Source organism: Eretmochelys imbricata, chromosome 14 (assembly GCF_965152235.1).
Source record: "Eretmochelys imbricata isolate rEreImb1 chromosome 14, rEreImb1.hap1, whole genome shotgun sequence".
In the NCBI taxonomy this organism is placed as follows: Eukaryota; Metazoa; Chordata; order Testudines; family Cheloniidae; genus Eretmochelys; species Eretmochelys imbricata.
The window spans coordinates 9,012,286-9,036,545 of record NC_135585.1 but is presented as its reverse complement, the minus strand read 5'-3'; the positions used below and the strand labels follow the sequence as shown (position 1 = coordinate 9,036,545).

Here is a 24,260-nt window from a genome sequence, read left to right as displayed (position 1 = left end):
GAAGCACTTGAATTAACAAGCCTGGATCGCTCCGACGACTGTCACTGGTGGTAAGAAGGAACTCTGGTGGGTTGAGGGAAGCTCTGCTCTCTTACACCAGCACACAGTGGTGTGTGGCAACAGGGCATTCACGCCACCCGTTTGGGTACTGCTGAGGGGGGAAAATGTCCAATATCTTTGTACAGGATGCGTGTACACCTATAGTGGAATGGACATGTGCAATCAATTGAAGAAGAACAAACAGCGGTCTCACAGATTACCTTAATGGACAGTACTCAGCCAGTCAGGGTTGGTAGCTGAAGGACTCCATTCTTAGAGATAGGCCTTCCCCACAATAAATCTATTGAACACCAACAAGAATAACAAATACCCTCTCTTCTGTTCCAGAGCAGGTGCCAGCCAGGGTCCCTCCAGAATACTTACTGCGTGTCTTGGTCTCAAGGTCGACTTTATGCCTTTCTCCTGATACCCAAAGTCATGAAGATGATCAGGCAGGGAGGATATGGCTACAGTGACACAAAAAGCCCCCTTAATGGCCCAGAGCATATTTAGTAGCAGACTTACTGCACCTGTGTACAGTGACTTATCTCTCTCCCAGACTTGTAGACAAATTCACCAGAACTTCCAAGTCTCCAACTGTTTAACCCTTTCAAGTCTCTACCAAGAGAATTTAAATCGATTTCTACAGTTTAAATAACATGGAACACTTTGTGGCTGTTTGGCAGTGGGAGGCAGGGAGAAGCATGCAGCATGGGTTTTTATAGTAAGGTAAAATTAAATAAGATGAATTTTAAAAAGCCCTTTGTAACAATCCCCATTTTGTAGCTTTCTTCTTCCAAACTTTGAGCAGAGGAGTTGGGCTTCATCAGTGCTTATAGGAAAATAGGAGCTTAGTTTTCAGCTACTTTTATATTAACTAGTTGTACCTAGTCAATGAGTATCTCTAACATCCTTTAGTCTCTAAGGTGCCACAAGTACTCCTTTTCTTTTTGCGAATACAGACTAACACGGCTGTTACTCTGAATCCTTTCTAGGGAAACCTTTCATCTAACTACCCTCTGTCTTATATCTGTGAGAGAGAGCTCAAATTAGGTTTCTGTTAAAGGGTTCTTTTGTCAAACTAACAGCAAGTGATATTTTAGTCTTCCATGGATGTTTGTGAGGTAGTAACAATGCAATAATTGTGAAAGAAGCAAAATGCAAACTCCAAGAATTCTTTATAGAAGTCACTGTATTGTAGTAAGTGCAATAAAAACAGACAATGAATCAGTACAATTAAGATACTTGTGCTCAGTGTTTGTCTTTTCAAAATTAATAAGTTAAAATATAAAAACTGTATGTTCAAACAGATTACATTAGGAAATCAGTATACATGTAAATCCTAAAACTAAGTAACAGGAGGATGTAACAATAAGCAGTACAGTTTCTTAAAGAATTTAGCCTTCCACAGTGTTAGAACTTCTTCAGTTTAGTTTCTTACCATAGACAAACTTCGTAAAATTGTAATGATGCTTCTCTTTTTTAAAAAAAAAAATCTTCAAACTATTATATTTCTCCTCTCCAAAATCAACAGATGTTTTGTTGCTTTATTGAATTTGGTTATTTAATACAGATAACTTTCACAGCTAGTGTGCCTGGTACTATACAACGGATGAAGTGTGCTGAATAGTTATGGTACTATAGTAATATACATAACTGGTATGGTAGAGATAGTTTATTAATAGCTATCAATTGTTCTCCATGTCCAATGGAGGTAGAACAAGAAGCAACGGGCTTAAACTGCACCAATGGAGATTTAGGTTAGATATTAAGAAAACCTTTCTAACTATAGGAGTAATTAAGCTCTGGAATAGGATTCCAAGGGAGGCTGTGGAATCCCCATTATTGGAGGTTTTTAAGAACAAGTTGGACAAACACCTGCCAGGGATGGTCTAGGTTTACTTGGTCCTGCCTCAGCATGGGTGGTTGGAGTAGATGGCCTCTCAAGGTCCCTTCCAGCTCTACATTTTTATGATTCCATGACTTAGCTGTGGGCCAATCTGCAAAAACCAATAAGTATCACAATAAAACTTAAAACTAAATCCAAAATTATAAAATGTTAAAATACTTATAAATACAGATTAAAAAAGACATACACCATTAATCTGTATATGATCACCATACTGCTAGCTTTTTCCTTATACTATAAATAGCATGATAATATACCTATCTATATATGGTAATATACATAAGTACTTTATATGGGTCACCTTAAAATATAATCTTCCCTCTTACTTTCCCTGAAAAGATCAAAACCAAATTATAGGTTGCAATTAATTACAGCCAAGATTGTATCTGCCAATAATTCATTTACTAAGTCAAAAAAGGAAAATTAATTACCTGTATTAACTACTGTGGAATCTGCTGTCCACATACTGCAGTAAAGACTAGTATTGATGTCACTTAAGTTGGTACATGTTCAGTCTGGTGGTGAATTTGGCTCCATATTGATAAACAATTACTTACTTTCTTTTGGGCTTTCAAACACCACAAAAAAACCCAACAACAAAACTTGACTATACATGACCATTACAGTTCCCAGGATATTCTGCATAGGAGTTAGAGGGGGTTACAACAGAGTTGTTAGACCTACTTAAATTCCAGTTCCATTCAGTCCGCCTCCTGAAATTCCACTAGATGTTAATATCAGATACAGGATTCTTCTTTACTTTCTCTTTTATCTGTTGTTGAACACTGCTGCTGTTAAACTCTTAAATATAACTACATTATTTTACTAGTGGGTGAAAGGAACTAATACAGATGTAAGGCAATCTAAAAAGCATATTAATAGGTTCCATTTATTCCAGCCAGTTGCCTGCACATAGTTGAAAGCAAGGACTGCAATAATAATCTGCTGCTCTTTCTTAACTGATGAAGCAAACTAATTTTAAAAGCAAAGGGGGCTGGGGCATATGAGTTATGAGGAGAGGTTGAGGGAACTGGGTTTATTTAGTCTTCAGAAGAGTGAGGGGGGGATTTGATAGCAGCCTTCAACTACCTGAAGGGGGGATTCCAAAGAAGATGGAGATAGGCTGTTCTCAGTGATGGCAGATGACAGAACAAGTTACAGTGGGGGAGGTCTAGGTTGGATATTAGGAAAAACTTTTTCACTAGGAGGGTTCTGGAGCACTGGAATGGGTTACCTAGGGAGGTGGTGGAATCGCCGTCCTTAGAGGTTTTTAAGGCCCAGCTTGACAAAGCCCTGGCTGGGATGATTTACTTGGTGTTGGACTTGCTTTGAGCAGGGGGTTGGACTAGCTGACATCCTGAGGTCTCTTCCAACCCTAATCTTCTATGAATCTATGACCAAAAATAGTTCAGTCACCATGATTACAGATTTTAAAGGGTTTCCTAGCATTCAAGATTTTGGAGCAGCTCCATCACTACTCTTCTTCTTATAAGTGCTGGGTCATATTTTGTTTCTAAGTTTGTGTTATTGATATGAAAACTTACATATCATTTCAGTTTTATATAAATAAAGGATGAAGCCTCTCTATGTTGAATATCCAGTTTTCTTCATCCTTTCCAAAAGACAATAACTTAAAAATTTCCTAAGGGGGAATTGAATCATGACAGCTACATTGAAACAAAGTATTCAGATACAAAACAATGACTTGAAAATTGCATATGGCAGTTGATACTAATGACACTATGTCAGAGTTGTACTTGCTCTAAGAGAAAGATTTAGTTCTCATTTTGGACAGTGGACTTTTTTTTTTCCTGTTATGTTCTTTTCAGAACATAACAGGAAAAAAACTTTAATACCTTGCAATGTTTTGAGTCTAGTGGGAATTTCAACTTAATGCACTAAGTACCTTATTTTTTGGAGCAAATTGTTTTATTTTTTTACCTGAATGTCATAGGCAACGAGCCCACTAAATGAAAATCCTAAATAAAATGTCACATTTTCATTTCCTGGAGGCACTGAATCAAAATGTAAAGGCAAAATATGAATCTGCCCAACATGACCCCGTGCACATACTTTCCCCTTTTCTGTCCAGCCATTCACTCTTTTTAAGACACTATGAACTTTGCCTATTTTCCATACATCTCCATGTAGCCACTTCATTCGTCGTTCATTTAGGGAGCCATCAATTAATTTATCAATCCTAGTCTTGTGTACAAACTTTCCTAGACCATTGCCTTTTCCCAGGAAAAAATGTGTGTAGATTCTCTTTTTTCTTGGAGCAACGTTTTTCATCTTGATGTCATACAAGTGCTTCATGGACTGAAGAGCACCTATGAGAATATCATTTTTATCCAGATTAGATTCTCTGTCTAATGCATCATCTGGCCAGTACAGTAAGGTGAGCAAAAAATGGGCACTTGCTGGAAATGCTGTTCTTCTCTGTTTAAAGAATCTATTGCTGAGTTCTCTAAGTGTTTCAAAAGGAAGAAGTTTGGAAGATCCAGGAGATAAACATGCTAGTGTGATGTGACACAAAATATAATTGATGAGATCAATGTCCTCCAAGCTTCCTTTCTGTGGGTCTTCTGCATATAAGCTAATTATTTTTTCTAGCTTCTTAACTGACCTCTCATCCTTTGAATCTGAAAACAATGAAAGCATGGTAGTGACGCTGCCACCACCATACTTATAAATGTTCATACGTCTGACGAGTTGGGTTTCAGGTCCGGCTTTGTTTTCTCCCATAGGATACTCTGAGGTAAAGAACTTAGCATACACCTCAGACTGTCTTTTCAACCACTTTCTGGGATTGTAAACTTGCTCTTCCTTCTCCTCTGCCTCATTTTCTTTGTTCTGGTTTTTATCTGTTTGGAAGTAACTTAGGTCTTCTGAAATCCATTCCAGAGCATTATAAATTTTCTGGCGTAAGCCTTTTAAACAACTGTGAAGCTTTCCCCAGGGTTTTTTAATTTCCTCAGGAATGTAGTCTGTTAGCAAATAACGCACAAGCTCAGGATGTTCCCCTTGTGTGTTTCTGGGAAATACCTCAAGTGTAGACAGAAATTTTAGTAGACGACATCCCACTTCAACCTCTCCAAAATATCCAGCATTGTTCATGTTGTCGATCTCTGACTTTGCAGCCTGTTGTGCAGCCCTGAAGCATTTCATAGCTTTAAGGGCAATTTCTATCATCTCAATGACTTCACCAGGCGTGGCCCCATCTGTCTCTTTGTCCACAGTAGAACTAAACCATTTCCTGTACACTTGACCTTCTGTATCCAAAATAAAAGAATCATAAGGCAAATGAGATTTGGCTACCCCTGCCCAATATTCTGCATCCTCAAATTTCTCATGATGGTAATGCAGTCGAGCAAGCTGCTGGGCAAAGTAGGCATCTTTTCCCAGGCATTCGTATGCAGTTTTTAAAACCTCTATAGCTTTTTCACAGTTTTCAACCTTACAGACATGCTCAATGAATGGAGAGAAGAGGCTGTCAGTATTGTCTCCCCTGCTTTTCTTGTCACGTCGTATGAACAGATCTCTGATGAATTTTATGAACTCTTCCCGTCCAAATCTGTGCTGAAAAAGCATTTTTTCCTGGAGAAGATTCATTGCAATTTGACTTTGAGGCTCACTTCCTGAGAGTTGATGCAGAATTTCCTTAGCAACCAGGTGATGTATTATTTGAACACATGAAATATAGGTGGTATTTGCTCTTAATTCAATGAAAATAAGTCTTGCCTGTTCACTTAAGTTGTTTTTGAAATCATACTCTCTCTTTTCTGTATATGCCCCGAGCCCTAGAAAAGCTTCACAGTGTGATAATGAAATATATGAACCATGTACATAGGAATTGAGCAAAGCAACATACTTCATCAACCTAGTAACAGGGGAGGAAAGGTCTATGCCTTCCTTCCAGTGCTCTACAAACTCTGTGACATATGTTTCCTTAAACTCCTTACTCATCAAGACAAACGTAATCATAAATTCAGGCTTGAAGTCTTTCTGCTCTTCAAGCTTTTCAATTTTGGTTTTAAACAGGTGTTTCTCTTGGTCTGAGAGTTTGTGAGTGACAGCAACTGTATCGAGGGGAGAAGCTTTGCAAAGCTTTTCAGGGACATTAGATCGTTTACAGCCCATGAGGATGAAACAAGGCTTGGATGAATGACCTCTTCGAGCTGCCATTGCATCCATTAAATCATTCTTTAATTCATCTAGATAATCTTCATCGTAGTCTTCAACAAGGAGGAGGACTGGGAGAGAATTCTTCATGTCATTTTCATCATATTCTCTAAAATTAACTGCATGTTGGGAGACAGTTGCAACTGGATATGAAGATCTGACCACAGCACATCTTAAATCCTTTCTTCTTTTCCATAGTACTTGCCTTGCAATGGTGCTTCCTCCACTTCCAGGTTGATGAAATATTTGTAGTTTAGTCACAGACCACCTGATTCTGTTCTCGTGCAAAATACCATCTAAGATTTTATGAACATCTCTGCAGGCATCACGTTCAATGACATCTCCACAGCCCCCTTTATCAGCAAGCCAGAAATTTTTCCAGCTGACTTTTCTACCTTGGTAAAATGTTTGTTCTATCTCTTGTATTTCTTTTGTGCTCAGAAGATCCAGTTTGATATCATCACATTGATTTGTACACAGTATTTCAAGGGAAAACATTTTCTCTTCTTCCAGTGTTGGAAGCACACACAGACCTCTTGTGGAAACTGGTAAACGTCTGGGACATACTGTAGATGGCATCATGTTTTGAATAGTGGCATCTACGTGACTTAGCTTCATGCCCACAATGCTCCTCTGTTCTAATGTCTCAATGCTACAAGATGCCTGAGCTAGGTTAGCCCACTTCTCATAATTTTCTTTGGACTCTGCAATGCACATGATATAATCCATACCATTCATTTCTGTATAGAATTCCTGGAAGGTGTCTACAATTGGCTTCTCCACAGGTGATGATAGTAGGAAAAGTACCACAAAAGATCCCTTTGGAAGGATTTCATCACAGATAAAAGAAATGGCTTTCTTAAGATATTTCTTTTTAGTTCTAATCCAAGTATTTTCATCACAAGGTTTTTCATCACCAAGGAAGTCACTGCGTCCATTGCAAAATATCCAGCTGGTGTAAACATCTAGGCCCAAATGTTTTTTAAATTCAGTGGTGTTCATCTTGCTTTCATTGGCATAATTTTGCAAAAAATGCGAATGTGTTGCATGATGCTCTTTGTACTTGGCATATAAACCTGACACATTGGAATCCTCATCAAAATCAAACACACAGAAAATATTAATGCGCATTAAAAAGTTGACAGACTTAAGATCTTCCTTTCTGCATCTGTTTGTGACAAGGATGTAACTCAGGTAGTCATCTATATAGTTCTTGCCATCATTTAATAGGACTAATAACTTACGCCCTAAATCTTGTGAAGTTTCTATGAGGTCTTCATTACTGGAGGACTCAGCCATTTCTCTTCTAATATCCCTCTCTTGTAAACTCTGAATAAAATCCACTAACTGTTCTTCATTCTTTAGAGGTTCAGAATTGGCCTTAAGTCTTTGATAGAGAACTGAATTTTTTTCACATATTGTCTTATTGCTGTTTTCATTAAATCTAGGTAAGCGTACTTGAAAAATCTTCCCCTTCACTGTACTGGATGATGGTTCAATGTCAACCTCCACCACAAAGCGTTGGTCTTGAATGTCCTTCTCAATCACTTCAATAAAAACAGGAGGGTGAATGCATATTCTTGCAGCTTCTTGGTCAGATGCATTGAAACATTTTGCAATGTTTTTATCCAATGCATCAACATAGATGTCTCTGTGTCTGACTGGCACACCTATTATCTGCCCATGTTCATAATCTTTGTCACCTTCAAACCTGTCCATGACACCAAAGTGTATCGTTCCATTACTTCGGATATTCATGCAGGCTGAGCCAAATCGAATCACTTCAAAGGCAAACTTTGCTTCAAGCAGTGGTCTGTCTAGTTCCGCAGCAATTGCAAAGGATTTGTATTCATGGCAAGGGGTGATCAAATCAATGACTCCTGTTTCAGGAGAAAGGACTGTGTTTTTCACATACTTAAAATTAATATCTTGAGTGCCAAATGGTCGAAATCTGCTCAGAGTTAAAGCTTCAACTCTTTTTTTATGCATTGAATGACTTTTTCCATTTTCTGTCCTGCCAAAAGTAGACACTGATTTTTCTGCGTCTTCCCTGCTAGACTCTTCTAGTGGACCAGAGATGTCTGTTTCGGAAGCTGCATGCTGTTGAAATGTTACTTGAGAACTTGGTACATTTTTAGGCCGTGTGATTTGGATGTTCTTCAAGCTACACTCTCTCTTTTCAGCTGGTACATTAGCTGTTGTAGGCATGTTAGAATTCCTGATTTTCATTTTTTTCTCCTGAGCATTAGTTGTTCTACCAGTGCCACTCAAGATTTCTGGAGTCTTAAAACTGGGATTATCTGCTTGCCCTATACCTGCTTTTTTGTTCAAACATTCCAAAAGTTCATTTCTTTCACATATAAGTACATGGATTTGGCCTTTTTTCATACCAATGCTTTTGAGAAAAGATTCATCTATTTTTCTAAGCACTGGACCTGTTACTTCTTCCTCCCATAGCTTTTTCACATATTCTTCTTTTATTCCAATGGACTCTAGCCAGTCTCTGACGTGACACTCATTCCATTCAGCCAAAGGCAACGTTTTGTAGTCTAAGAATAAAATAAGTTTTAATAAAAAATAAATAATAATAAATCAGAAAAAACGTGAGGTCACCCTGAGCAATTCAGTATGCTGTGTTCTTGTAGTTATAATCCTCCTTGAGAGCGAGCATGCGCATGTTGGTGGATTGAGTATAAAACTGGGGATCAGGAACTCCTACATTCTGATTCCAACTCTCACTCATTTGCTGTCTAGTCTTGGGCAAGTCACTGAGCCATTGTGGGTCTGAGTTTCCCAATCTGTAAAATGGGAATAATACCTATTTACCCACCTTGCAGGGCTGTTGAGAGGATTCACAGTTGTGTACCATACAGTGGACCATTTACTTGTACTTATATGTTTAAAAATAATTATGGGGAAATATCTTAAAAGCAAGGTACATACCCATTTTCTCTTGAAGTGGGTTTATCCCCCTGCTGATAAATGAAGATCTAAAGTAGAAGAAAACATACATACATGTGTTTCAGAAAATCGTTTCCACGTAATCCAGATTTACTCTATCTATACTGTAATTAATTTTTTGCACCATTTGTCTTTTTATGTACATTATTTCTTCATTTTCAAAATCTTGGATTGCCATCTAGCACTCTGCTTTTCATAGTCTGACATAAAAGTGGTGGAAAATAAATCCAGTAATGCATAGAAAATAACATAACTCATTAGTCATGAATTTGGGAGCTTAAATTCATAACTCTCTAGACACTAAAAATCATGGGCTGAATAGAGACACTGGATTTAATGCTCATTACAACAATCTATAACCCACTAACTCCCCTCCAGCTGTTTCCTCCCTCCCCTTTCCCCCCTTTGACTGGAGAGGCCTTAACAGGCCATTTCACCTTGAATGATACCTTGAAATATGGGTTAACTACTTATGCTAAACAATCTATTTCATCTTGTATTTAGCTGTGACACTCTGGTTAAGTTTCCAAGACATGAAGAGCTCTGTGTAAGCTTGAAAACTTGTCTCTCTCACCAACAGAAGTTGGTCCAATAAAAGATACAACCTCACCCACCTTGTTTCCCTGAGGGCTTGTCTATACTTACAGCACTGCAGCCTGCCACTGTAGCTCTTACTGAAGACACTATTCAGAGTAACAGCCGTGTTAGTCTGTATTCGCAGAAAGAAAAGGAGTACTTGTGGCACCTTAGAGACTAACGAATTTATTTGAGCATGAGCTTTCGTGAGCTACAGCTCACTTCATCAGATGCATACCGTGGAAACTGCAGCAGACTCTATATATACACAGAGAATATGAAACAATACCTCCTCCCACCCCACTGTCCTGCTGGTAATAGCTTATCTAAAAGCCATTTCCAGCACAAATCCAGGTTTTCTCACCCTCCACCCCCCCACACAAATTCACTCTCCTGCTGGTGATAGCCCATCCAAAGTGACAACTCTTTACACAATGTGCATGATAATGAAGTTAGGCCATTTCCTGCACAAATCCAGGTTCTCTCACTCCCTCACCCCCCTCCAAAAACCCACCCCCATACACACACAAACTCACTCTCCTGCTGGTAATAGCTCATCCAAACTGGCCACTCTCCAAGTTTAAATCCAAGTTAAACCAGAACATCGGGGGGGGGGTAGGAAAAAACAAGAGGAAATAGGCTACCTTGCATAATGACTTAGCCACTCCCAGTCTCTATTTAAGCCTAAATTAATAGTATCCAATTTGCAAATGAATTCCAATTCAGCAGTTTCTCGCTGGAGTCTGGATTTGAAGTTTTTTTGTTTTAAGATAGCGACCTTCATGTCTGTGATTGCGTGACCAGAGAGATTGAAGTGTTCTCCGACTGGTTTATGAATGTTATAATTCTTGACATCTGATTTGTGTCCATTTATTCTTTTACGTAGAGACTGTCCAGTTTGACCAATGTACATGGCAGAGGGGCATTGCTGGCACATGATGGCATAAATCACATTGGTGGATGTGCAGGTGAACGAGCCTCTGATAGTGTGGCTGATGTTATTAGGCCCTGTGATGGTGTCCCCTGAATAGATATGTGGGCACAATTGGCAACGGGCTTTGTTGCAAGGATAAGTTCCTGGGTTAGTGGTTCTGTTGTGTGGTATGTGGTTGTTGGTGAGTATTTGCTTCAGGTTGCGGGGCTGTCTGTAGGCAAGGACTGGCCTGTCTCCCAAGATTTGTGAGAGTGTTGGGTCATCCTTTAGGATAGGTTGTAGATCCTTAATAATGCGTTGGAGGGGTTTTAGTTGGGGGCTGAAGGTGACGGCTAGTGGCGTTCTGTTATTTTCTTTGTTAGGCCTGTCCTGTAGTAGGTAACTTCTGGGAACTCTTCTGGCTCTATCAATCTGTTTCTTTACTTCCGCAGGTGGGTATTGTAGTTGTAAGAAAGCTTGACAGAGATCTTGTAGGTGTTTGTCTCTGTCTGAGGGGTTGGAGCAAATGCGGTTGTATCGCAGAGCTTGGCTGTAGACGATGGATCGTGTGGTGTGGTCAGGGTGAAAGCTGGAGGCATGCAGGTAGGAATAGCGGTCAGTAGGTTTCCGGTATAGGGTGGTGTTTATGTGACCATTGTTTATTAGCACTGTAGTGTCCAGGAAGTGTATCTCTTGTGTGGACTGGACCAGGCTGAGGTTGGTGGTGGGATCCCCGATAATGTCACGGCTAACCTGGTGGCTGAACTTTGTGACTTTGTCCTTACCCATAACTATTTCACATTTGGGGACAATGTATACCTTCAGATCAGCGGCACTGCTATGGGTACCCGCATGGCCCCACAGTATGCCAACATTTTTATGGCTGATTTAGAACAACGCTTCCTCAGCTCTCGTCCCCTAAAGCCCCTACTCTACTTGCGCTATATTGATGACATCTTCATCATCTGGACCCATGGAAAAGAAGCCCTTGAGGAATTCCACCATGATTTCAACAATTTCCATCCCACCACCAACCTCAGCCTGGTCCAGTCCACACAAGAGATACACTTCCTGGACACTACAGTGCTAATAAACAATGGTCACATAAACACCACCCTATACCGGAAACCTACTGACCGCTATTCCTACCTGCATGCCTCCAGCTTTCACCCTGACCACACCACACGATCCATCGTCTACAGCCAAGCTCTGCGATACAACCGCATTTGCTCCAACCCCTCAGACAGAGACAAACACCTACAAGATCTCTGTCAAGCTTTCTTACAACTACAATACCCACCTGCGGAAGTAAAGAAACAGATTGATAGAGCCAGAAGAGTTCCCAGAAGTTACCTACTACAGGACAGGCCTAACAAAGAAAATAACAGAACGCCACTAGCCGTCACCTTCAGCCCCCAACTAAAACCCCTCCAACGCATTATTAAGGATCTACAACCTATCCTAAAGGATGACCCAACACTCTCACAAATCTTGGGAGACAGGCCAGTCCTTGCCTACAGACAGCCCCGCAACCTGAAGCAAATACTCACCAACAACCACATACCACACAACAGAACCACTAACCCAGGAACTTATCCTTGCAACAAAGCCCGTTGCCAATTGTGCCCACATATCTATTCAGGGGACACCATCACAGGGCCTAATAACATCAGCCACACTATCAGAGGCTCGTTCACCTGCACATCCACCAATGTGATTTATGCCATCATGTGCCAGCAATGCCCCTCTGCCATGTACATTGGTCAAACTGGACAGTCTCTACGTAAAAGAATAAATGGACACAAATCAGATGTCAAGAATTATAACATTCATAAACCAGTCGGAGAACACTTCAATCTCTCTGGTCACGCAATCACAGACATGAAGGTCGCTATCTTAAAACAAAAAAACTTCAAATCCAGACTCCAGCGAGAAACTGCTGAATTGGAATTCATTTGCAAATTGGATACTATTAATTTAGGCTTAAATAGAGACTGGGAGTGGCTAAGTCATTATGCAAGGTAGCCTATTTCCTCTTGTTTTTTCCTACCCCCCCCCCGATGTTCTGGTTTAACTTGGATTTAAACTTGGAGAGTGGCCAGTTTGGATGAGCTATTACCAGCAGGAGAGTGAGTTTGTGTGTGTATGGGGGTGGGTTTTTGGAGGGGGGTGAGGGAGTGAGAGAACCTGGATTTGTGCAGGAAATGGCCTAACTTCATTATCATGCACATTGTGTAAAGAGTTGTCACTTTGGATGGGCTATCACCAGCAGGAGAGTGAATTTGTGTGGGGGGGTGGAGGGTGAGAAAACCTGGATTTGTGCTGGAAATGGCTTTTAGATAAGCTATTACCAGCAGGACAGTGGGGTGGGAGGAGGTATTGTTTCATATTCTCTGTGTATATATAGAGTCTGCTGCAGTTTCCACGGTATGCATCTGATGAAGTGAGCTGTAGCTCACGAAAGCTCATGCTCAAATAAATTCGTTAGTCTCTAAGGTGCCACAAGTACTCCTTTTCTTTCTGAAGACACTATGTACATCAATGGGAGAGCTTCTCCTGTCAGCATAGGTACTCCACCTGACCAGGACACGGTACCTATGTTGACGGGAGAAGCTCTTCTGCTGAGATCGTGCTGTCTACACCGGGAGTTAGGTTGGTGTAACTGCCTCACTCAGGGGTGTGGATCTGACGTAGTTATAATCTGAACGATATAGTTATAGCAACATCAGTTTGTAGTGCGGACCAGGGCTAAGTAACCTGTCTCCCAAGTGCTGCACTCAAACAGCCTGTAGCTTGCAAAATTGGGAAAACACCTTAGATTTCCCCCATTCCACCTCTTTCTTAGCCAAACATGGCATGTTAATGAAGCCAAATTAATATTGATAACGACAGTGATAATGGGTCCACCTCTCAAATAGTGCTACATGGACAGGACTTAATCCTTGACTAATCTCCTGTATCACAGAACCTCCTGCTCATCTCAAGAGAGTGAGCTGGATACATTTTCTCATTTGCGAGACGCTTGCCTATGGGTAGGAAGAAATTATCATTGGGGCTGATTGGCATCCCATGGCGAGTTTTAGGGCTTGGCTAGATGATGATTTAGTGTGCAACCAGAGGGGTGTATGCTATAGTGTGTTCCAAGGGGAAGGGTCCAGCTGGAGGTGTGGACTCTGGGGTGGGGCTGGGGATGAGGGGTTTGGGGTGCAGGAGGGTGCTGCAGGCTGGGATCGAGGGGTTCGGAGGGTGGGAGGGGGATAAGGGCTGAGGTCCGGGGTTGGCTCAGGGGCACAGGCTCTGGGCGGCGCTTACCTCAAGCAGCTCCTGGAAGCAGCGGCATGTCTCTTCTCTGGCTCCTTCACCGAGGCGCGGCCAGGTGCCTGTGCATGCTGCCCTGTCCTCAGGCACCACCCCTGAAGCTCTCATTGGCTGCAGTTCCCGGCCAATGGGAGCTGTGGGTGTGGCGCTTGGGGCGGGGGCAGCGTGCAGAGTGGAGCCCCCGGCTGCCCCTATGCATAGGAGCCAGGTAGGGCCATGCCGCTGCTTTCAGGAGCTGTGTGGAGTGCCCCATCACCACCACCACGCTCCTTGACTGGAGCCTCGGAGTGGGGCAAGCCCCAAACCCTGCTCCTCAGCGGGAGCTCAAGGGCTGGATTAAAATGGCCCATACAGATAAGCCTAGACTGTTAGAAAAAATTTTCCCCTTCTTTTAGTGACAGTTCAGGTTGCAGAAGCACACAGCCAGCCACCCAAAACCTTACAATCATAGACATCAGAAGAGAAGAGTCGTCTCCATGCCTCATTGCCTTCATACTGCCTACAGGACTGTGCTAATGCACTCTGACACCTCCAACAGGTACTGAAAATCAATTCATAGGACTGGACGGGACCATCTGGGTCATTGAGGCCAGTCCCTGGCTAGCACAGGCCACCCCATTGTATAATCCTGTTCATAAAAGTATCAAGTTCCATTTTAAAACTATTACGGTTGTTTGCTCCCGCTATTCCTGTTGGGGGGTCCAGGACCTCTGTTGGTGGTAAGAAACCTTCTAATTTCCAGTCTAAATGTATTCATGGCCAGTTTATAGACACCAGTCCTCAAGTTTAAAGATCCCTTCTCCCTCCCTGGTGTTTTCACAGACAGCAATCCTATCCCCTCAGCCTTAACTTTGCTAGGCTAAATAAGACAATACACACTCCAGCTTCATCCACTTTGCATTGTAACCAAGGAACAAAACCAAACAAAAGCAATGCAACTTAATAGCAACCTCAGCAGTGTTAAACCACCTTAGCGCCCCAGTGACTTGGTGGGTGTGACAGCCATATGTGCTGCCCTGTAGATACAAGCGCACCCTGAGGTAGCCCTTAAACATTTTGCATTTCCTGGGTTTCAGAGGTTTAAGCATGGGGGGCACTCAACTTTCTGGAAGTTGAAAGGGCAGGAGGCTGTGCTAGGCAACCTGAGTGCCACTTTAACCAGGGGTTTTGGCAGTTAATTCCACAGGTTTCTTGAGAAAGTCTACGCATAGTTAGCTATCAAATACAGTCCCAGCCCTACTTCCCTGGCTTATATTTTAGACAAGGGGCTGTGCTGTCTGTGTAAAAAATGAGTTCACATCTCAGCTTGTTCCTGGTGCCAAATACCCTGTAGTGCAAGGTTTCTACACACCTGAGATCCAGTTCCTTAGTGGCAATTCCAGGCTCTTACCTGCTTCAGGGATGTGAATTCAGGTTTAAAGGCAGAAGAATCCTTAGAGTGAATAAAGAGAGAGCCTGCAGCAAAAAGGCAAGTTAAGCAGGGCCCCTGATTTGAACCAGCCTTGTTTTTGGAGAGATGAGAAACCCTTGGTCCTATAACTTTGATGGAGAGTAGATGGAGAGGTGAGTATAGAACTGGAGAAGGATGGTCCAATTCCTGTGAAGGAGACAGGGGAGAAGGGTCAGCGGGCTATTGGGACGGGGGGAGAGATTGGTGATAGGGGCTTAAAAAGGAATGGGAAACAAATGCACACATTTAAGTAAACAGCAAGACCCTGGAACAGATGTGAGAGAGCGATGAGTAGCTGCTATCTATGCAATCACCGCCCCCCCCCGAATTATTTTGCAAAAGCAACTCCAAGGCTGTACAAATACTTACAAAAAAATTCTTTTTAGGTGAGCGCTTCACAGCCCCTCGGTGGGGGGGCCTGATGCAGTGAAACCCCTTCCCCGGGAGTAGAGTGGGAACGTCAATTCCACGGCGGCCGTGCAAGGGGAGCTGACAAGGCAGCCAGAGCACTTGAGGAAACGAAAGTTATTTTTGACAGTCCTGGCTAAAGCTCGCCACGAGGGGGCAGCAAAGCTCGACCGTGGAAATGGAGGCGTTTGTGGGTTGTTTGCCAGGTGAGGGGATGGGCTCCAGAGACCACCCGAACTGGGGGTCAGGGTCAGCCCAATGGGGGGGGGGTTAATGGCCCTTAGCCCAGCCCCCAATGTCACCATCAGCAGCCCACGGGCCCACCGAAAATCCCAGCCTGCAGCAAAGCCCGGGGCACAGCCCTATTTCGCCCCATAGGCCCAGGGCTGGTGCAGAGGATGGGGACACCCCGCCCCCCCCGGCGGGCACGGTGCTCAGTGCCCGGTTCCGCCATTTGACTGCCAGGGACCAGGCACCGGGGAGAGACCCGGGCTGGGCCCCCGGGGACGACGTGCCGGGGCTCGGCGCCTCTGGCAATGGGGCCCCCCGCGCTGGAATTCCCCGGGCCGGGCCCCGCGTGACTCTTCCCGGGGAGCCGCCCAGCAGTTGCCCCGGCAGGGCGGGGGCGACGCTTCCCCAAAGCCCCCTGCAGCTCCAGCGCCCGGGGCTGCCTCACCCGTCGCCGAGTGCCCCGAGCGAGGACCCGCGGGGCGGCCGCGGGTTCGCAGCCGGTCTCGGGGCTGGGCAGCACCCCCGCGGCGGCGGGCTCGCCCGGCTCTGACGCGCCCAGAAGGGCGGGTGGGGAGCGAGACAAGCGGCTGCCGAGCTGGTGTCCATGTCACGCCCTCCCCCACGCAGTTAAAAATAAATGGCGCTAAAAAGACCGCCCCCCCCCCCCCAGCTCCCCGCGGCTTTCACTCGCGCTTCCCAGCCGCTGCTCAGCGCCCCGCTTGCGCCTGTTCCCGAGCCTGACCCGGGGTATGGTCGGCACCCGGCCCCTGGCCCGGTCCCAGCGCTCGGCTCGCGCCCGCCTGGCTGCTCCTAAAGCTGCTGCTTTTCTGCGTCCTTCGCTACCCTTCCTCTCGCGCCGGCTGGGAGCCATGCGGCCGCCCTGTACTGGGTGCCAGTCACTGTGTTGGGGACGCGCCTGCACTTTAAACTGGGTTTAAAGACCCCCCCCCAGCCCACAGGCGTGACTTGGGGCCGGAGCTAGCGGGTCTGCTTACCCCACCAACCTCTGGGCGCTGCAGATGTTTGCTTTTCTTGCACAGGCCCCCCCCCACCCCACCCCGCTGGCTCCCAGAGGACACGCTGCTGTAGGCCACAGCGAAAACCAATTCCATGGGGGGTTGGTGGCATTCGCAGAGCAGCGGTAGACTGGGTGCCACGCCTGGGCCCGAGACATGAGCAGCGTGGTGGGGCTCACAGCGTAAGGTGGGTTTGGGCTGACGAGCAGTGGCTGAAGGGAAAGGCCAGGGACGCTGCGCTCACGCCAGGCCTTCAGCGCAGGGATGCCAGCGTGACAGCTGCACTGACAGGCGAGACGGGCGTTGGGACTCAGAAGCTTGCCATGCCCAATTGCTACTGGTCAGTGGGCAATCATTTTGGAGTTTGAAAAGCCTCAGTGGGGACCATTGTCATGCAGGTGTGCAGGGCCATGCATCACTTTCCGCTATGCAGATCTGTGACGCTCAGTAAAATGCAGGACATAATGGATGGATTCACAGCAATGGGGTTCCTGAACTGAGCTGGGGCCACAGCTGGTACACGTATCCCAATTTTGAAACCAACCCACTTTGCCACAGTGTGCATGCATAGGAAGGGCTGCTTTTCTATGGTTAGGCAATCATTGGTGGATCACTAGGGATGCTTCACCAACATCTGCGTTGGCTGGTCACAGACATTGCATGAGGCGCATATCTTTAAGAACACAGGGGCTGTTCAGAAAGCTGCAAACAGTGACATTCTTTCCTGACCTGTGGGTTACCAAGGGCAGTGTTGAAATGGCAACAGTAATCCCAGGGGACCCAGCCTACCTCCTGCTCCCCTCACTCATCAAACTCCACACCAGCCACCTCGACAGCACCAAGGAAAGAGTCAGTCAGCAGGTGCAGGACAGTTGAACATGCTTTTGGTAAGCTGAAGGGATGCTGTCATTCCGATCCAGTCTTGTTAGTAAGGAACACCAAAGATATCCCAGTGGTTATAGCTGCCTGTTGTGTCCTGCATGAGATCTGTGAGGCAAGGTGGGGGAAGGGTGCAGCCAGGGCAGAGGGCCTCTGAGTTCAAACAGTCAGATACAAGAGCTTTAAAAGAGCTTAACACAGTGCTATGTGGCTGAGGAAGTGCTTGAAATTGAAAGAGACTTTCCTTAATGCGGTGTGGAGGCCTGTACTTTACCTGGCCCAGACTGTTTGGGGGCTGATTATGGTGCTTGGTATACCTTTATTAATGCACCTATTAATTTTGTGGTGCTTGCTGTACCTTTATAATTATTACACAGTTTGTCACTGCTCCTCTGCGTTCCATCAGCCTGCACAATAACATGCTTTCAATAGCCTTAGCCATTTCACAGCATATGTTGTGAAGTAATAAAGATGCATGTCTCCAAAAAAATAGATTTTTATTGTGTACCCAAACCAGTGCACAAGTGCTATGTTGCAACTAAAAACCAACTACAATAAAAACTTCTGAAATAAAAGAACAGAAAAGAATTTAACAAGGGGAAAGAACATTTATGGCCATTTCGGCTACCCTACAGCAACCATGGCTCTCGCAGGCCAGTGTAGGTGAAGCTGTGGTTTTCCTTCCTGTCCCATAGTATGGAGTGGTAGTGGGAGGAATTCAGCCCCTGCTGCCACCTGGAATGCGTGGGTGGGTAAGTAAAAGGAGGTGCTAAAATGGAGCTCTCCATTGACTTTCTAATTGTAGCCAATTATTTTATCATTCATTTATTGTGGGTGGTATAATGTTAGGATTATAGAAGTATAAGATTGGTTAGTAGTTGGAAGAGACAAATCTGTATGAGGTATCTAACTAAGCAGGGCTGAAACACAAGGCCTACAGCCTGAGGCCAGTATGAGTTTAGATTAGTCAGAGTTAAGAAATGCTTGATGTAAGTAAGTGACTGAAGAATAACCTGATGCCACAAGATTAAAAATTGTAGCAAGGAGTGGTATTGCAAAAAATTAGCTGCAAGATTAATTTTAGATTACAAAATGCCCTAAAGGTACTTTTTTTTTTTTTAAAACATGTTCCTTAACCACTGGATACAGGTTGTGCGTCAGTGCTGAGCATAAAAGGAACTATACACAACCTATGGAAAACAGGGTACCCCAATATTCTCAGGGGACACAATACAATTAGGGAAAAGAAGGCTGACACTTTCACACACATGCACAGGATATGAGGTATAGTCAGAATCACATTATAAAAGAGGGTGCCCAGATTGGGAAAATTGAGCTCCCCCTGGAAAAACTCCAGCAGGAACCCTCCGTCTACCGATGATCAATCCATGAGAGACCCAGCAAACTCTCATACTATCTAGGAGGATATGAGTATGACTATAGCTATAATAACTGCATAGATATAGTAGGATTTATCTCTGCTTGGATATTCATTGTTGGTAACTTTTAGCAATTTTATTAAAGAAGTTGTTCTAGTGAATGTATGTGTTACTTTCCTTAGTCTTCATGTGTTCTTAGAGACTCTAGATCTGAAACAAGTGGCAGAGGGAGCTTTCACTCTGTTGAGCTTGAGACTGTAGCCAGCAGAGCCAAACCCACAGTGGTGTAATACAACATTACTAAATGCACTGGATCCGAAGGGGCATGTAGCTGCATCGCTTCTTCCATGAGGCAAAGCTCCCAAGCCGGGAACGATCAGCAAATGGAGCAGCAAGCGGCGATATGGTTTTTGCCCAAGCAGTGGAGGCAACGTTGGTGCTAGTCACTCCCAGAGAAGGAGTGACGGCACGAAGCGCAGTACTTAAACCTGTCTTGCCTGGGCATAGTGCCCGGGCTGGGGAAGAGTCCTGCAAAGGGAAGGAAAGTCCAAAACGCTAACTAACAACTATGAACGGATAACTAATTACAACTAGAGAAAGAAAAAAACAAAACAAAAAAAACTACGTACAAGGAAAAAACAAGTGAAAACACAGTACACATAGCAAGCTAAGAGCACCAACAGGCGTTCCGTCTCTGGCCATGCAGCAGTAAGAGGGAACTCCAGGCCCCTCTGTTCACGGTTTGATGCAGCACAAGCTTCCAGGCTCTCAGGGAATATGTCCTCCAGTATCCTCTTCTTTCGTCTCCTCATTTGGCTCAGAGATTCCATGGGTGTGGTGGAAGGCTCCCTCAAGGCCACAATGGCAGCAGCTACAGATAAGACACACACAGGTATCATGTCTATAGTCACAACTGGAAGCAAAAGTTAAGTTTTGGAACCCCCTTTACTCGGTCCCTTAAATTTTAAACAAGACATGCTTATTGACACTTCAGCTTCAGAGTGCTTGTGCCCAGCACCATCGCTAGTCCCAGCCATGGTGAGTATGGCCCAGCAGAGGTGTGGGAGGAATAGTTCAGTTGTATGAAACAATAACATTTTAGCCTATTTCCATGGGTACACATATAGGGCAACGACACTGAATACTGGCACTGTTTTCCACAGGGGGTGGTGATTGTAGCCGATATCTCGCTCCTGAGAGTAACAAAAGCACAGAGAAGCTGCTGCTAGTGTCCCGAAGCCGTCTGGGCCCATATGCTGCTAGCCTGTTACCTGCAATGGTGCCTGACGAAGTCATCGCAGAGTGGCGTAGGGAAGTGTCTATGGAGGAAGAAATAAGGCTGCCGTCCCAAGAATCCTTCAGGAGAGGATTGCAGGGTGCCTCCATGAATGTTCCATCAAGGTCTCTCAGGAGGACTTAAGGGACATCCCTGTGTACATAAACAAACTGCTTCACATGGCCCCCGCCTAACTCTAGAGGGGAATGAAAAACAGACAACAACTCTACCTGTGTTTGTTGTACCACCACCTCTTCTAGTAAGAGTAAATATGTGTGTGTTCCAAGAATCAAGTCTTGTTTGTGATGTATTCTTCTGTAAATTGGCTACCTCTCAATGCTACTCTCGTGTTTACCTTTTGTTTTAGCTCCTGGAGGTGGAAGATGTCAGGCAAACAGGCTCCAATCCACATCTGTCCCTGACTGTTTTTGATGGACACCATGTTGGTGTGAGCTCACTCATTGTTTTTTCTTATGGCCTTACGAAGTGATGGGGATACTTGAGACAAAGATCATTTTAGTTAGCCTCTGAGCACATCTGTTTATTGTTCTATTTTAGGTACTTATATAGCTCCTATTACAGGAGTACCTGAGCACTTAATAATCTTATTGTATTTATCCTCAACATCCCTGTGAAGAAGGGCAGAACTAAGGGGAACTGAGATACAGAGAGAGACTAAATGACTTGCTCAAGGTCACAGAGGAAATCTGTGGAGGGGAGCAGGGAGCTGAATCCAGGTCTCCCGAGGTTAAAGCAGGAATGACTTTCAGAGGTGCTTGCAGACCAAGAAATGTTTGTACTAGTTGGGAAAGTTTGCAACATGGCACCAGTTCTGCTGCACTGGTATTAGCAATATTAGGAATCCTGGAATAGATGGGCCACCAGCTGCCGACGCCTTTCTAAACAGTGTCATGTAACTGCCCAGAACAGGTCTAAGCTGACACAGTGCTTAAAGCAGTTGCAACAGCCAGTGACTGACAGCAGGGCTCCTAACATCACAAAATGGAACTGAACCCATGTTAACAATAGACACACTCAAAGTCACTTCCCTGAACCACTACGAAGAATGGAGCAGTGGATAAAATAAACACCCTCTCGACCCATCTCTGATTTTAGTACAATAGCTAAGTGAATTTTGAATTGCAGGAAAAGAATGCTTTTCAAGGCTTCTAAAACACTGCAATTAATGATTCGTCTATAATTTCCTGTGTTCTCTGTGCATGTCTCCACTGCCCTCTGGTGGATGGAATGTCAAACTCAAATGTTTATTGGCCTAGTGGTTGCAGCATAAAAACTCTTAACAGTACGGCACAAGCAGGGGTTACCTTTAGCTCTTTATTGAGGAGTAAATATGAACATACCCTACCCAGCCCCTGTATCTATCTCAGAAACCTGACGCCTTGCTCAGTGGAGTTGAAAAAAAAAAAAAAAAAAGGCAAAATCTTCCCCCTTGCCCTTTTTGCTTGGTTACCTTTAACACGGGTTTTCAGACTCTTTCCCCCCCCAAAAGCCAGGCTAGTCCCATGAAGGTCAGCGGCAGACAGTGCACAGCTTCCTTTCTAGTCCTACCCATCTTCCCAGGCTGCAATGAGCGAACAGCCACTTTCACTAAAAGAGGGGAACACGCCTCAGTCTCTAAACCTATTTGTATTTATTATTGAGTACAAGTCATTATTTAGTAGAATTATAAAAGAACTGTACATTAGAGGTATAAAAATATGAAATAAACTTTGAATCATCTTAGGTAAAACTACCATTTTTTCAAGCTTTAAAAACATGTAACTTGCACAATTTGGCATCTTACCTTGACATCTGATTTCATACAATGTAAAACTAGGAAACTCCCCCAAATGTAAGCTTTAGAAAGGTGACTGCATTAGAAAAAGAAAAAACACACACCCCATAGCAATGCCCAGTCACACAAGTAACCGTCAATAATTTACTAGTTTACGACACAATGGCACAGTCAGACCAATTAAAAGCTTCCCTGTCCACGTGATTTACCCATTAACAAGAATAGACAAATTAGTTCCATTGAAAGATGCAGTATAGCTTTTCCTCTTCCAGTTATTAAAAAGTGGTTAACAGAAAACACTAGAAGGGTTTTTTTTTAAAGTATTTGGCATGCTTTATACTTGTACCATTTAAATTTGATACCACTTTGTAGTAAAAATTAAATAAATATAAATATGTTAAATAAATATATTGTAAAAGAATAATACACATGTATTACATCAGAACCCAGCATTTCTTAATGCTGTTCACACATTTAATGCTTGTCACAGCTTTAGGGCCACTGAAAAGGAATACTGCATCCTTTCAAATGTAAAGAAAATGTATATAAAAGCTTCACCTTAGACATCATTATCAATCCAGACATACAGGAACTCAGGTTCCATTGCTTATTACTACTTTCGTTCACCAATTAAAAATGTGGTCCATAATTTCACTGTTCTTTAGAGCAATTCATATTTAGATCCCTTTCCCGCTGCAAGGTCACATTGCCTCTGGCTCAGTAACTGAAGACCTTCTTAAGAAGAAAGAAAGGAACAATTTTAGCCAGTTACTGTATCCAACACACCAATTGGCCTCTTTCCTACAAAGAAACTAGAAACGGACATCTGAATATGCTTCTCCAAATTACGGTATACCTTAGTTTTTAATACTGTGATCTAAGCCAAATACTGTCATTGCCTTTCTGTGAACATTTGGCTGATCTCTCAAAACCCCATGGCATGCAGTCTTGCACTTGTGAAGTAAATAGAACTGATCGATTTTTCCAATTGGTAATGTATCGGATGGCATTGTATCTACCCAAGAATTGGGGACTAATATTCAAGGGTTGCACTGATTAATTAGAAATTACATTCTCTTTACAGGTTTTGGATATTTTCAGATTATTCCCTTTACAATCACTGTATTGTATCTAAGACACTGTTTCAAATGCAGAATATGGCAGTAGTGCAACAGCAGGTTTGGATGGTTCGCTACAACTAAAAGGCTCCTTTTCCAGATCCTCATGCCTAGTAACGATATGGTTTCAGTCACTGTGTTTGATTCTGTGCAGTAAAATATATGAATTATAAAATCAAGTACAATGTAAGTATGTTCAACAGCAGAATGATGTTTACACATAGCTGTTTGCACTCCATTTTCACTTTCTTTCTTAAAAGCTGCCTTAGGATAACTCCACCAGCTTGGTTCAATGCTTTTCTGAAGTTAGCTCTCATTCCTTGTGCTCCTATTGTCCTTTTCCTGCTTCAACGCAGACACAACATAAGGCACGTTTGGAAGCTTGGTTTCTTCAAAGAGACATTTTACTCCTTGATGATCCCACTTGTCCCTGCTAAAGGTAGGCCAATTTCACAGCCTTATGCTTGGAATGTTCATCACAGAGAAGGGAGCCCCATCTCCACCCTCTCAAATGGTATCTCCTGGAAGTCTCTGCTCTGCAGAATCCTGACTATAATAATGCTGAAAGAGTCGTTCCCGGCTGCAGATTTGCATTGCTTGGTAGGTGTGAAGGAGAAGGCGAGGGAAACGAGACGTGAAATAACATACAAAATAGTCTGGGATAGAGCCCAGCGTCTCCTGCACTTCCAGGGGCAGTTCTCTGTAATGATGTTTCTAGGGAAAAACAAAAAGATACAGAAGAGCATTCTTTATAGGGTATTCACTTTCTTCCTCTATGCAACATACTAAAGAGATCCCCATGAACAAGAA

The 24,260-nt window shown here is 43.7% G+C and overlaps 3 protein-coding genes across 13 annotated transcripts in view; 1 reads left to right on the top strand and 2 right to left on the bottom strand.

The window, feature by feature from the left end:
* The window catches only part of ZNF207 (zinc finger protein 207), a 72,690-nt gene extending 51,864 nt beyond the window's left edge, over positions 1–20,826 (top strand). For 5 of the 9 annotated variants that reach the window (XR_013347925.1, XR_013347924.1, XR_013347922.1 and 2 more), the window contains one exon: positions 15,735–20,826. The gene's annotated coding sequence lies outside the window, so the exon portion shown is untranslated. The remainder of the gene's footprint in view (positions 1–15,734) is intronic. The other 4 variants (XR_013347920.1, XR_013347919.1, XR_013347918.1 and 1 more) reach the window with 4 other exon arrangements.
* On the bottom strand, positions 1,214–15,856 carry LOC144274689 (sterile alpha motif domain-containing protein 9-like). Of its 2 annotated transcripts, none has more exons than XM_077833704.1 (4): positions 15,718–15,856; positions 15,250–15,495; positions 9,074–9,120; positions 1,214–8,679 (listed from the first exon to the last, which is right to left on the bottom strand). In XM_077833704.1, exons 3-4 carry the CDS (start codon positions 9,075–9,077, stop codon positions 3,878–3,880), a joined length of 4,806 nt encoding a protein of 1,601 aa, XP_077689830.1. In that variant the 5' UTR covers positions 9,078–9,120; positions 15,250–15,495; positions 15,718–15,856; the 3' UTR covers positions 1,214–3,877. The 2 variants fall into 2 exon arrangements, with proteins under 2 accessions (XP_077689830.1, XP_077689829.1); XM_077833703.1 differs by having other exon boundaries at positions 15,289–15,495.
* A 1,636-nt stretch (positions 20,827–22,462) lies between the features above and the next one.
* ERN1 (endoplasmic reticulum to nucleus signaling 1) overlaps positions 22,463–24,260 on the bottom strand; it is a 61,894-nt gene continuing 60,096 nt past the window's right edge. For both annotated transcript variants that reach the window (XM_077833709.1, XM_077833708.1), the window contains exon 22: positions 22,463–24,164. In XM_077833709.1, the coding sequence (XP_077689835.1) occupies positions 23,958–24,164 (207 nt within the window). In that variant the 3' untranslated portion in view covers positions 22,463–23,957. The remainder of the gene's footprint in view (positions 24,165–24,260) is intronic.